The following is a 15,445-nucleotide window of genomic DNA, read 5'->3' on the forward strand; positions in this document are numbered from 1 at the left end:
TAGGAAAAGGTGTACATCAAGGCTGTATATTGTCACCCTGCTTATTTAATTTCTATGCAGAGTACATCATGAGAAACCCTGGGCTGGAAGAAACACAAGCTGGAATTAAGATTGCCGGGAGAAATATCAGTAACCTCAGATGTGCAGATGACACCACCATTATGGCAGAAAGTGAAGAGGAGCTAAAAAGCCTCTTGATGAAAGTGAAAGAGGAGAGTGAAAAAGTTGGCTTAAAGCCCAACATTCAGAAAACTAAGATCATGGCATCTGGTCCCATCACTTCATGGCAAATAGATGGGGAAACAGTAGAAACAGTGTCAGACTTTATTTTTGGGGGCTCCAAAATCACTGCAGATGGTGATTGCAACCATGAAATTAAAAGATGCTTACTCCTTGGAGGGAAAGTTATGACCAACCTAGATAGCATATTGAAAAGCAGAGACATTACTTTCCAACAAAGGTCCGTCTAGTCAAGGCTATGGTTTTTCCAGTGGTCATGTATGGATGGGAGAGTTGGACTGTGAAGAAAGCTGAGTGCTGAAGAATTGATGCTCTTGAACTGTGGTGTTGGAGAAGACCCTTGAGAGTCCGTCGGACTGCAAGGAGATCCAACCAGTCCATCCTAAAGGAGATCAGTCCTGGGTGTTCATTGGAAGGACTGATGTTGAAGTTGACACTCCAATACTTTGGCCACCTCATGCAAAGAGTTGACTCATTGGAAAAGACCCTGATGCTGGGAGGTATTGGGGGCAGGATGAGAAGGGGACGACAGAAGATGAGATGGCTGGATGGCATCACCGACTCGATGCACAGGAATTTGGGTGAACTCCGGGAGTTGGTGATGAACAGGGAGGCCTGGCGTGCTGCAATTCATGGGATCGCAAAGAGTTGGACACGACTGAGGGACTGAACTGAACTTAACTGTTTAGGTTTTAAGGAAGCCTTCTTTTGGGGGGAGATTCTCTTCATGATTATATTTACTTTCTTTTAACCATGTTCTTCCCGGTTCACTTTTGATATCAAGGACAGTTAAGAGATTTCTGTGGATAAATAGACATTTTAATAGTGGTTAAACCATTGTCAAATTTGTGTAGTATATTAAAAATCTGAAGAAAAATTCTGTATTTACACCATTCTTCTCTCTTTTACAGTATCTTTCCTAAATTACGCTTTAATTAATAACTGCCCCCAATTTTGGATTAAGGTGTCTTGCTATTGTAGATTATACCACTGTTAAGAAATTGTTATACCTAAACGTTTTAACTAAGAGGTGAGTATAGTATAATGATTAAGAGCAAACATTTTGGATTAGAATTCTGGCTTTTCCATATACTTAAAGTACAATCAGAAGGGACTTTCTGAGCCTTAGTTTCCTTATCTGTAATGTAGGGATAATGAAAAATTTTATTTATAGGCCGATTGTGATAATGGAATTATATAGCCCATAAATTTTTAGCACAGTTCCTGGCGCATAGACAGCATTCAGTAAAAACCAATTATTATTGATAATATTATTTTAGCCGTATAATAGTATAATAGCAAATATTGCATTTTATACTAAGAATATGGCTAGAATTGGGCAAATGCCTACTTGCAGGTAAATTTTTAGAAATCCTTAAATTTATTTTTCCCAGATCAAAATCTGCTCTTCCAGGGAGAAATGTTGATTGTCATCGTACAGTAATTTCTTTGTTTATTGTACTTTTGCAGCATTTCAGAATGCCTTGAAGATTTTTCACAGGATAAAAGGTGGTCGAGTTCCAGCTTCTGAAGTGGATAAAGTGTTGGATAGCATGGATATCTTGATAGTCCCTGAAACTTTGCAGGAAGTGATAAAATATGCTAATATCAACAGTGAGTTATTTGAATCGATGTATACGTATTTCTTTCTTGGCTACCAATTTTCCTGATTCATCCTTTACTTCTCCTTTTCCTACTTGATTTTTGCCCTTTGCCATGACACTGCTTGCTGGTGTTTATGATAAAAGATGGTCTAGAAAAATTGAGAAATTTCTAATTGTTATATTTTGGTGTGTTTGGCAAAAATATAAGAGAAAAATGGATTTTTTTCTTTTCATTGTTATCTCTCATTTCAAATAGTCATTTCTTGTCTTTGTGGAGAGGTAGTTTCTGTGGTATCAAGAGCATTGACTCCACAGGTTAGGAGACCTAAATTTCTTAAATTTCCAATTTTGTTTTGTAGCTTTGATTACAAAATCTTCCTGTGCTGTATAATTACATTCTCTTTAAACAGTATATTTAGCATATATTTTATATTAGGTGTTTACATGTGACCAAGAGATGTCCTATAATAATGGATTGATTAGTGATTGATTAATTGATGTATCCATTCATTTAATGAGTCAGATAGTCATTTAATATCTACTGTGCCTGAAACTGGTAGGTGATAGACACACAGATGAATAAAACATATTTATTGTTCTGAAGGAGCTCACATTCTGATGTAGAAAAAGGCAAATAAACTGAAAATTATGATAATATATGTAGCAAATACTATTATAGAGTGTATATATGCATATTGGAAGCACTAGAGAAAGATTATTAGAGGAGGTGACATATGAGCTAAATGTTGAAGGATTTGTAGGAGTTAGTTGCAGATGGTGGTAGAGGGTGAAACTTTTTAGACTAAGGGAGCAGTTTGTGTAAATGTGGCAGGAATATAATCAGACATGGCATCCTTTCTGGTGGGATTCTACTGGATTTTGTCATTTGGTAGTAGTGGCTTTATAGTGGGCCTTTGGTTGGTGAAGTGTAGTCTGGAGGTAGAAGCAGGCTGCATGCAGTTTCAATAGGTAGTCATTTATGGTGGGCTCTTAGGTAATAGACATGAGTGGAGAGATCTATGTATTGGAGCATGAAGATGTATATAAATAGGAATTTTAAAGACTAATCTCAAGTCATATTATTAAATAGCCTTCAGGGCATGCTCTACCAGGAGCAACAGAAATCATGTATGAAACGACTGCAGTGCCTTGCTTTTTGGCTTATGAAATTCTAGTCTGGGCTTCTAGGTCACCCTCTTTATTTGGAGACATGGATTAGACAAATAATACTAATTTCATAGGATTATTGTAGGATGTAGATATAAAAATTTATCACTGTTTGGCACCTAGAACAGGCTCAAGAAATGTGAAGCAGAAACCTAAGAATCATCCTTGACAGCTATATTTTCTATGTTTTCCTTGTGAAATTATTACAAAGTACTATTATTTTAAAATCCTACATATCTCTTAAATCTTTCTGTTTTCCAGCATTACTGCATTTTTCCTTAGGACAATTGGAGGTCTACCCATATTCTAACAAGTCTGCCCATATCTGGGCTTCCCTGATAGCTCAGTTGGTAAAGAAGCTGCCTGTAATGCAGGAGACCCTGGTTCAATTCCTGGGTCTGAAAGATCCCCTGGAGAAGGGACAGGCTACCCACTCCAGTATTCTTGGCCTTCCCTTGTGGCTCAGCTGGTAAAGAATCTGCCTGCAATATGAGAGACCTGGGAGACCTTGATCCCTGGGTTGGGACTCTCTCCTGGAAAAGGGAAAGGCTGCCTACTCCAGTATTCTGGCCTGGAAAATTCCTTGAAGTCACAAAGAGTTGGACACGACTGAGCAACTTTCACTTTTCACTTTCATGCATATCTCCCTTTACACTGTAGCCAGAAAGATCTTTTCAAAAGAAACATCTGGTCATGTTACCTTCTTTGTATAAAATCTAATAATACCTCTTTAATGTACAAGACTTTGCAAAGTCTGGCCTTTACCTGGATCTTAGCTTTATCTCAGACCACATTCTCCCTTACCGTCTGTGCCTTTTTAGAGTTTCAACCTTATACTGCTTTCCTCCTGCCACAGCCATTACACATATTCTGTTCTTTTCCTGGAATATTTCTCTCCTCCTAGTTATTCCTGCTTATATTTGAAAAGTAAAAGTGAAAGTCAGTCATGTCTGACTCTTTGTGACCCTATGGACTACACAGTCCATGGAATTCTCCAGCCCAGAATACTGGAGTGGGTAGCCTTTCCCTTCACCATGGGATCTACCCAATCCAGGGATTGAACCCAGGTCTCCTGCATTGCAGGCCAATTCTTTACCAGCTGAGCCACAAGGGAAGGCCAAGAATACTGGAATGGGTAGCCTATCCCTTCTCCAGTGGATCTTCCCGACCCAGAAATCAAACTGTGGTCTCCTGCATTGCAGGCAGATTCTTTACCAACTGAGCTATCAGGGAATTATTTATTTATTTTTAAAAATTTTTATTTATTTTTAATTGAAGAATAATTGCTTTATAATATTGTGTTGGTTCCTGCCATACATCAACATGAATCAGTCATAAGTGTACATATGTCTACTCCCTGTGAACCTCCCTCCCACCTCCCACCCCACCCCACCTCTCTAGGTTGTCACAGAGCACAGGTTTGAGCTCCCTGAGTCATACAGCAAATTCCCACTGGCTATCTGTTTTATATGTGGTAATGTAAATGTTTCTATGCTACTCTCTCCGTTTGTCCCACCCTTTCTTTCACCCCATGTCCACAAGTCTGTTCTCTGTGTCTGCATCTCCACCACTACCCTGCATATGCATTCATCAGTACCATCTTTCTAGATTCCATATATGCGCATTAGTATACAATATTTGTTTTTCTCTTTCTGACTTACTTCATTTTGTATAATAGGCTCTAGATTTGTCCACTTCGTGTGAGCCAACACAAGTGCATTCCTTTTAATAGCTGAGTGATATTCCATTGTGTATATGTACCACAACTTCTTTATCTGTTCATCTGTCGATGGACTTCTAGGTTGTTTCCATGTTTTAGCTACTATTGTAAATGGTGCTGCAATGAACATTGGGGTACATATATCTTTTTAAATTATGGTTTCCTCAGGGTCCTTCTTAATACTTTAAATCTAAACTACACTCTGTGGTTTTTTTTTTGTCATTGAAATTCTTTTTGTTTGTTTGTTTGTTTAATTTTAATTTTTACTTTATTTTACTTTACAATACTGTATTGGGAACTCATGTACACCTGTGGTGGATTCATGTCAATGTATGGCAAAACCAAACTAAACTACACTCTGTTTTTTAGAGATGTTTCCCTGACCTCTCTGACTAGGTCACATTCTCATATTGTACACTTTAACTGGATTGATCTCAGTTGCAATTTATATTTTAAACTGTTTGATTAAGGTTTGTGTATTAATTAAGACTAGTTAAGCACCAGGAGAGCAGATATCGTGTCTACTTTTGCTCAATATTGTATCCTCAGTAGGTAACACAGTGAATATGGCAGATATTAACTGCTGAAACAATGTTGAAAGAATTAATAATTCTCACTCCTTATTCCATCTCCCCCAGTCAAGAAGAACAAGATTTCTTCATTTTGTCATATTAATGAAGTCTTATGTTTCAGTGTATACTGAATTACTAATTCATAATTCCGGATATTGTTCAAAACCCATAATAGCTGGCCCTTTGTTCCTATTTGCACATATTTATGTGGTGTTGTAATTTTAGAATAGGATAGCAGCTGTATTGTGTTCAAAAGGAAATACAGTATCTAAACTCAAGAATTCTTTGTATTACAGGTAATCAAATGGTGGATATTGGGGATATTATATTTATTTTGGATGAACTACAGCAAGAGTATGAGAATATTTGTAAGTGATCTCTTGTTGCTATATAAGTTTTGTTTATAAATTATCTCTAAGTACTAATTTATAGATTTTATTATATGAGTTTTGAAAGACTTCTTTAAACTCTTTACTCTCTAGGTAGATATATTCCTAAGTATTTTATTCTTTTCGTTGCAATGGTGAATGGAATTGTTTCCTTAATTTCTTTTTCTACTTTCTCATTATTCGTGTATAGGAATGCAAGGGATTTCTGTGTGTTGATTTTATATCCTGCAACTTTACTATATTCATTGATGAGCTCCAGTAATTTTCTGGTGGAGTCTTTAGGGTTTTCCATGTAGAGGATCATGTCATCTGCAAACAGTGAGAGTTTTACTTCTTCTTTTCCAATTTGGATTCCTTTTATTTCTTTTTCTGCTCTGATTGCTGTGGCCAAAACTTCCAGAACTATGTTGAATAGTAGCTGTGAAAGTGGACACCCTTGTCTTGTTCCTGACTTTAGGGGAAATGCTTTCAATTTTTCACCATTGAGGATAATGTTTGCTGTGGGTTTGTCATATATAGCTTTTATTATGTTGAGGTATGTTCCTTCTATTCCTGCTTTCTGGAGAGTTTTTATCATAAATGGATGTTGAATTTTGTCAAAGGCCTTCTCTGCATCTATTGAGATAATCATATGGTTTTTATTTTTCAATTTGTTAATGTGGTGAATTACATTGATTGATTTGCGGATATTGAAGAATGCTTGCATCCCTGGGATAAAGCCCACTTGGTCATGGTGTATGATCTTTTTAATGTGTTGTTGGATTCTGATTGCTAGAATTTTGTTGAGGATTTTTGCATCTATGTTCATCAGTGATATTGGCCTGTAGTTTTCTTTTTTTGTGACATCTTTGTCAGGTTTTGGTATTAGGGTGATGGTGGTCTCATAGAATGAGTTTGGAAGTTTACCTTCCTTTGCAATTTTCTGGAAGAGTTTGAGGAGGATAGGTGTTAGCTCTTCTCGAAATTTTTGGTAGAATTCAGCTGTGAAGCCGTCTGGACCTGGGCTTTTGTTTGCTGGAAGGTTTCTGATTACCGTTTCAATTTCCGTGCTTGTGATGGGTCTGTTAAGATTTTCTATTTCTTCCTGGTTCAGTTTTGGAAAATTGCACTTTTCTAAGAATTTGTCCATTTCTTCCACGTTGTCCATTTTATTGGCATACAACTGCTGATAGTAGTCTCTTATGATCCTTTGTATTTCTGTGTTGTCTGTTGTGATCTCTCCATTTTCATTTCTAATTTTATTGATTTGATTTTTCTCTCTTTGCTTCTTGATGAGTCTGGCTAATGGTTTGTCAATTTTATTTATCCTTTCAAAGAACCAGCTTTTGGTTTTGTTGATTTTTGCTATGGTCTCTTTTGTTTCTTTTGCATTTATTTCTGCCCTAATTTTTAAGATTTCTTTCCTTCTACTAACTCTGGGGTTCTCCAACTCTTCCTTTTCTAGTTGGTTTAGTTGCAGAGTTAGGTTATTTATTTGACTTTTTTCTTGTTTCTTGAGGTATGCCTGTATTGCTATGAACTTTCCTCTTAGCACTGCTTTTATAGTGTCCCACAGGTTTTGGGGTGTTGTGTTTTCATTTTCATTAGTTTCTATGCATATTTTGATTTCTTTTTTGATTTCTTCTGTGATTTGTTGGTTATTCAGAAGTGTATTGTTCAACCTCCATATGTTGGAATTTTTAATAGTTTTTCTCCTGTAATTGAGATCTAATCTTAATGCATTATGGTCAGAAAAGATGCTTGGAATGATTTTGATTTTTTTTAATTTATCAAGTTTAGATTTATGGCCCAGGATGTGATCTATCCTGGAGAAGGTTCCATGAGCACTTGAAAAAAAGGTGAAATAGACAACTATAAAACACTGATGAAAGAAATCAAAGAGGACACTAATAGATGGAGAAATATACCATGTTCATGGATCGGAAGCATCAATATAGTGAAAATGAGTATACTACCCAAAGCAATTTACAAATTCAATGCAATCCCTGTCAAGCTACCAGCCACATTTTTCACAGAACTAGAACAAATAATTTCAAGATTTGTATGGAAATACAAAAAAACTCGAATAGCCAAAGCAATCTTGAGAAAGAAGAATGGAACTGGAGGAATCAACTTGCCTGACTTCAGGCTCTACTACAAAGCCACAGTCATCAAGACAGTATGGTACTGGCACAAAGACAGACATATAGATCAATGGAACAAAATAGAAAGCCCAGAGATAAATCCACACACATATGGACACCTCATCTTTGACAAAGGAGGCAAGAATATACAATGGAGTAAAGACAATCTCTTTAACAAGTGGTGCTGGGAAAACTGGTCAACCACTTGTAAAAGAATGAAACTAGATCACTTTCTAACACCGTACACAAAAATAAACTCAAAATGGATTAAAGATCTAAATGTAAGATCAGAAACTATAAAACTCCTAGAGGAGAACATAGGCAAAACACTCTCAGACATAAATCACAGCAGGATCCTCTATGATCCACCTCCCAGAATTCTGGAAATAAAAGCAAAAATAAACAAATGGGATCTAATTAAAATTAAAAGCTTCTGTACAACAAAGGAAAATATAAGCAAGGTGAAAAGACAGCCTTCTGAATGGGAGAAAATAATAGCAAATGAAGCAACTGACAAACAACTAATCTCAAAAATATACAAGCAACTTCTGCAGCTCAATTCCAGAAAAATAAACGACCCAATCAAAAAATGGGCCAAAGAACTAAATAGACATTTCTCCAAAGAAGACATACGGATGGCTAACAAACACATGAAAAGATGCTCAACATCACTCATTATTAGAGAAATGCAAATCAAAACCACAATGAGGTACCACTTCACACCAGTCAGAATGGCTGCGATCCAAAAATCTGCAAGCAATAAATGCTGGAGAGGGTGTGGAGAAAAGGGAACCCTCCTACACTGTTGGTGGGAATGCAAACTAGTACAGCCACTATGGAGAACAGGGTGGAGATTCCTTAAAAAATTGCAAATAGAGCTGCCTTATGACCCAGCAATCCCACTTCTGGGCATACACACCGAGGAAACCAGAATTGAAAGAGACACATGTACCCCAATGTTCATCGCAGCACTGTGTATAATAGCCAGGACATGGAAACAACCTAGATGTCCATCAGCAGATGAATGGATAAGAAAGCTGTGGTACATATACACAATGGAGTATTACTCAGCCGTTAAAAAGAATTCATTTGAATCAGTTCTGATGAGATAGATGAAACTGGAGCCAATTATACAGAGTGAAGTAAGCCAGAAAGAAAAACACCAATACAGTATACTAACACATATATATGGAATTTAGGAAGATGGCAATGACGACCCTGTATGCAAGACAGGAAAAAAGACACAGATGTGTATAACGGACTTTTGGACTCAGAGGGAGAGGGAGAGGGTGGGATGATTTGGGAGAATGGGAATTCTAACAGGTATACTATCATGTAAGAATTGAATCGCCAGTCCATGTCTGACGTAGGGTGCAGCATGCTTGGGGCTGTTGCATGGGGATTACCCAGAGAGAAGTTGTGGGGAGGGAGGTGGGAGGGGGGTTCATGTTTGGGAACGCATGTAAGAATTAAAGATTTTAAAATTAAAAAAAATAATAATAAATAAAACATCTGATACATTAAAAAAAATAAACTCTTTACTCTCTTAAATCAGAGAGATAAAAATTTAATATAGTACCCTGAATATACCTAATAATCAATATTATAGTTATATTCCCTGATGGCTCAGATGATAAAGAATCTGCTTGCAAGGCAGGAGACCCAGGTTCAATCCCTGGGTCAGGAAGATCCCCTGGAGAAGAAATTGGCTACCCATTCTATTCTTGCTTGAAGAATTCCGTGGACAGAGGAGCCTGGTGGGCTACAATCCATGGGGTCACAAAGGGTTGGACACAACTGCATGACTAACACTTTCACATAATTATATAATATTACAATCTCATAATTTTTCTGTTTTTATCTTTCTCTTAATATTTTGTAACATAGTCAACTTTAAAACAAAGTAGTAACACTAAAAAAATAAGGGAACATTTAATTTGCAATCTGTGGTCATTCTGACATCTTGACAGTGACTGTTTAAAAAACCATAGTATGTTTTTCTCTATCACACATTGTTTAGTTTTTCTTCATTAAGTGCATTGTTTTTGGTGTTTTCCTGTTCAGTTCAGTCGCTCAGTCGTGTCCGACTCTTCACGACCCCATGAACCGCAGTATGCTAGGCCTCCCTGTCCATCACCAACTCCCAGAGTCCACCCAAACCCATGTCCATTGTGTCGGTGATGCTATCCAACCATCTCATCCTCTGTCGTCCCCTTCTCTTCCCGCCCTCAATCTTTCCCAGCATCAGGATATTTTCAAATGAGTCAGCTCTTCACATCAGGTGGCTAGCTTCAACATCAGTCCCTCTAATGAACACCCAGGACTGATCTCTTTTAGGATGGACTGGTTGGATCTCCTTGCAGTCCAAGGGACTCTCAAGAGTCTTCTCCAATGCCACAGTTCAAAGGCATCAAATACATCGTCATTCTTTACTCTTTGTCTCATTTGTCCAAATGTCATTTGATCAAGATTATCTATGTACATAATTTTAAGGATTATATAGCTCTATAAAGCTTGTTAGAAAAAGAAAAAAAGCAGCCTCTTGCCTAATCCTCCTCTCAGCTTCTCCAGAGGCAAAAATTTCAAATATTTTAGCTGATTACTTGATATTTATCTTCATGACTGAAAATAGCCTGTTTATATTGCTACTTGATAATTTCTAAAATTTTAGGTAGACAAAGTAAACTTCCTACTATTGATGCTGAAAGCTTGGCTTCTCTGCACCCATGCTGGATTGAATCTCAATAACAGAGTTCTGGGTGAAGTAGAAAAGAATAGCTTTATTGATTTGTCAGGCAAAGGGGAACACAGTGGACTCCTGTCCTGAAAAACTGTGTCCCAACCCAGGGGAGTGTGGTCAGGGCTTTTATAATAATGGTCCAAGAGTAGGGTCTCTGAAAAAATTATGGTGTGTATAGTGAAAGTGAAAGTGAAGTCACTCAGTCGGGTCCGACTCTTTGCGACCCCATGGACTGTAGCCCACCAGGCTCCTCCCTCCATGGGATTCTCCAGGCAAGAGTACTGGAGTGGGTTGCCATAGATGCTTTCAAATTGTGGTGCTGGAGAAGACTCTTGAGAGTCCCTTGGACAGCAAGGAGATCAAACCAGTCAGTCTTAAAGGAAATCAGTCCTGAATATTCATTGGACAGACTGATGGTGAAGCTGAAGTTCTAATACTTTGGCCACCTGATGCAGAGCCAACTCATTGGAAAACGCCCTGATGCTGGCAAAGATTGAAGGCAGGAGGAGAAGGGGATGACAGAGGATGAGATGGTTGGATGGCATCACTGACTCAATGGACATGAGTTTGAGCAAACTCTCAAACTCTCTAAGTCCAGGGAGGTCTGGACTTAGTGACTGAGCAACAAAAACCACCAGGGCTTGCACTCCCTTAACCTTGTCTCAGATGGCTGGTCTCCTAATCTTGATTAGTTTCTATGATCCCTTTAGTCTTGCCTCTGATAGTTACTTGGATGCTTCTCCCTTAATTGTTGTTGCTCAGTCACTCAGTCATGTCCAACTCTTTGCAACCCCGTGAACTGCAGCATACCAGGCTTCCATGTCCTTCACCACCTTCCAGAGTTTGCTCAAACTCATGTCCATCAAGTCCATGATGCCATCCAACAGTCTCATCCTCTGTTGTCCCCTTCTCCTCCTGTCTTCAGTCTTTCCCAGCATCAGGGTCTTTTCCAATGAGTCAGTGCTTTGCATCAGGTGACTAAGTATTGGAGCTTCAGCTTCAGGATCAGTTCTTCCAATGAATATTCAAGGTTGATTTTCTTTAGGATTGACTGGTTGGATCTCCTTGCTGTCCAAGAGACTCTCGAGAGTCTTTTCCAGCATCACAGTTTGAAGGCATCAATTCTTTGGCACTCAGCCTTTTTTATCCCTGGCTCTCACATCTGTATATGATTACTGGAAAAATCATAGCTTAGACTATACAGACCTTTGTCAGCAAAGTAATGTCTCTGCTTTTTAATACACTGTCTAGGTTTCAGGGTAGGTCATGGAGGCTGGAGTTTTGCCTGTGAGAAACTGGGGACACAAGGACTTCCATGCCTGGGGTCCCACAGAGCCTCATTTGGTTTTACTATTGAAAAGAAGAATTTAGTTCTGTTTCATTTTCCCTGTCTACATCACATCCACCTACTCTTCCTGGACCTATTAAGAAGAGGAGGCAAGAATACACAGAAGAACTATGCAAAAAAGATCTTCATAACCCAGATAACCATTGACAGGCAATTATTCATCTAGACCCAGACAGCCTGGAGTGCAAAGTCAGGTGGGCCTTAGGAAGCATCACCATGAACAAAACTAGTGAAGGTGATGGCATTCCAGCTTAGCTGAGCTATTTCAAATCCTAATAGATGATGCTGTTAAAGTGCTGCACTCAGTATGTCAGCAAATTTGGAAAACTCAGCAGTGGCCACAGGACTGGAAAAGGTCCGTTTTCATTCCAATCCCAAAGAAAGGCAATGCCAAAGAATGTTCTAACTACCTCACAATTGCACTCATCTCACACAGTAGCAAAGTAATGCTGAAAATTCTCCAAGCAAGGCTTCAACAGTACATGAACTGAGAACTTCCAGATGTTCAAGCTGGATTTAGAAGAGGCAGAGGAACAAGAGATCAAATTGCCAACATCCACTGGATCATCAAAAAAGCAAGAGAGTTCCAGAAAAACATCTATTTCTGCTTTATTGACTATGCCAAAGCCTTTGACTGTGTGGATCACAGTAAACTCTGGAAAATTCTGAAAGAGATGGGATTACCAGACCACCTTACCTGCCTCTTGAGAAATCTGTATACAGGTCAAGAAGCAACAGTTAGAACTGAACATGGAATAAGAGACTGGTTCCAATTCGGGAAAGGAGTACGTCAAGGCTGTATATTGTCACCCTGCTTATTTAACTTATATGCAGAATACATCGTGCTAAGTGCTGGGTTGGATGAACCACAAGGTGGAATCAAGATTGCCGGGAGAAATATCAATAACATTAGATATGCAGATGACACCATCCTTATGGCAGAAAGTGAAGAGGAACTAAAAAGCCTCTTGATGAAAGTGAAAGATGACACTGAAAAAGTTGACTTAAAACTCAGCATTCAAAAAATGAAGATCATGGCATCTTGTCCCACTACTTCATGGCAAATAAATGGGGAAACAGTGACAGACTTTATTTTCTTGGGCTTCAAAATTACTGTAGGTGGTGACTGCAGCCATGAAATTAAAAGATGCTTTTTCCTTCAAAGAAAAGCTATGACCAACCTAGACAGCATATTAAAAAGCAGAGACATTACTTTGCTGACAATGGTCCATCTAGTCAAAGCTATGGTTTTTCTAGTAGTCATGTATGGATGTGAGAGTTGGACTGTGAAGAAAGCTGAGCGCCGAAGAGTTGATGCTTTTGAACTGTGGTGTTGGAGAAGACTCTTGAGAGTCCCTTGGACTGCAAGGAGATCCAACCAGTCCATCCTAAAGGAAATTAGTCCTGAATATTCATTGGAAGAACCAATGCTGAAACTGAAGCTCCAGTACTTGATCACCTGATGCAAAGCACTGACTCATTGGAAAAGACCCTGATGCTGGGAAAAATTGAAGGTGGCGAGGAAACCAGAATTGAAAGAGACGCATGTACCCCAATGTTCATCACAGCACTGTTTATAATAGCCAGGACATGGAAACAACCTAGATGTCCATCAGCAGATGAATGGATAAGAAAGCTGTGGTACATATACACAATGGAGTATTACTCAGCCATTAAAAAGAATACATTTGAATCAGTTCTGATGAGATGGATGAAACTGGAGCCAATTATACAGAGTGAAGTAAGCCAGAAAGAAAAACACCAATACAGTATACTAACACATATATATGGAATTTAGAAAGATGGCAATGACAACCTTGTATGCAAGACAGCAAAAAAGACACAGATGTGTATAATGGACTTTTGGACTCAGAGGGAGAGGGAGAGGGTGGGATGATTTGGGAGAATGGCATTGTAACATGTATACTATCATGTAAGAATCGAATCGCCAGTCTATGTCTGACGCAGGATACAGCATGCTTGGGGCTGGTGCATGGTGATGACCCAGAGAGATGTTATGGGGAGGGAGGTGGGAGAGGGGTTCATGTTTGGGAACGCATATACACCCATGCTGGATTCATGTCAATGTATGGTAAAACCTATACAGTATTGTATAGTAAAATAAAGTAAAAATAAAAAGAAAGAAAAATAAATTGAAAAAAAAAATTGAAGGTGGGAGGGGAAGGGGACAATAGAGAATGAGATTGTTGTGTGGCATCATGGACTTGATGGACATGAGTCTGAGCAAGCTCCAGGAGTTGCTGATAGACAGGGAAGCCTGGCATGCTGCAGTCCATGGGATTGCAAAGAGTCGGACAAGACTGAGTGACTGAACTGAACTGAACATTTTATGTGTAGTTATATTCCTGGACTCTCTCTTCATTAACATTCTGGAAGAAGAATTTTTCACTTCTTTCCCCGTATCAGATTCTGTACTCATGTTTGATTGGCAGTTTAAGTATAGAATTCTAGGTTGGAAATAAATTTCCTTAGAATTTTTCTGTTTTCCAGTTTTCAGTGTTGCTGTCAAATCCACAATTCTTTTGATTCCTGACTTTTTCTATGTAACTGATTTTTTTCTTTGAAAAAAATTCATTGGAAGAATACAGAATAGTTTCTTTTTTATAGAATAGTGTTCTGAAATTTCATGATTATGTGCCTTGAAATAGATTGTTTTGGCAACAATTGTGTTGAGTACAGTATAATGTGATTCTGGGAAATTTAAGCAATTTGTTGATGATTTCCTTTCCTCTCTGAAACATTTATTACTTGGATACTTGACATCCTGAATGGATTCTCCTCTTTTTAAAAACAAACAAACAAACAAAAAAAACCTTTTTCTCTGTCATTTTTTGGTGAGATGTACTTAACTTTATCTTCCAACCCATGTGTTTAGGCTTAAATTTGTACTTTTCAAGATTTCCAACAATTTTTTTTTCCCTTCTGAAAGTATATTCTTTTAACATCTTCTTGTTACATGGATATTCCTATTGTTCCATGAACATAATATCTTCTGTTGTGCTAAGGATGATGTTTAAAATTTTTTCTTTTTCATTCATAGTGTTTTCTCCAAGTTATTTTTCTCTTATTTGGCCTTCATTTCAGAGGCATTCTCCAAATGTCTGGTGATCTTTGGTTGTCTGCTTATGTTTGAGAATAATGAACTCAAAAGCTGTTTGGAAACTTTGAAACTGGGAGTGGAACTAGTTGACTATGGACTGAACACTCTAGAGTAGTGGTTCTTAACCAGAAGTGATTTTGGTTATCAGTCTCCCACAGGAACATTTGGCAACATGTGGAGATGCTTTTTGGTCATTAAAACATGTGTTACTGGCATTAAGTGATTAGAGGCCAGGGGTGCTTTTGTTGACTTAAAAAAAAAAAAAGCACAACCTAGGGTTGAGAATTGTATTTTATTGGGTAGCATTAATGAGGACTTAAGCCTGGGATACAACCTCTCAGAAAGCACTGAGGGACTATTCCAAAGAGATAAGGGAGGAGCCAGGATATACAGGAGTTTTTGCAAAACTCCTATAGAATTC

The 15,445-nt window shown here is 38.2% G+C and overlaps 1 protein-coding gene across 1 annotated transcript in view; it reads left to right on the top strand.

Annotated features, from left to right (window-relative positions):
• The window catches only part of EFCAB13 (EF-hand calcium binding domain 13), a 110,200-nt gene that overhangs the window by 36,983 nt on the left and 57,772 nt on the right, over positions 1 to 15,445 (top strand). The window contains exons 7-8 of the mRNA XM_018064016.1: positions 1,711 to 1,854; positions 5,600 to 5,671. Of these exons, the coding sequence (XP_017919505.1) occupies positions 1,711 to 1,854; positions 5,600 to 5,671 (216 nt within the window). The remainder of the gene's footprint in view (positions 1 to 1,710; positions 1,855 to 5,599; positions 5,672 to 15,445) is intronic.

Source organism: Capra hircus, chromosome 19 (genome assembly GCF_001704415.2).
Source record: "Capra hircus breed San Clemente chromosome 19, ASM170441v1, whole genome shotgun sequence".
Lineage (NCBI taxonomy): Eukaryota > Metazoa > Chordata > Mammalia > Artiodactyla > Bovidae > Capra > Capra hircus.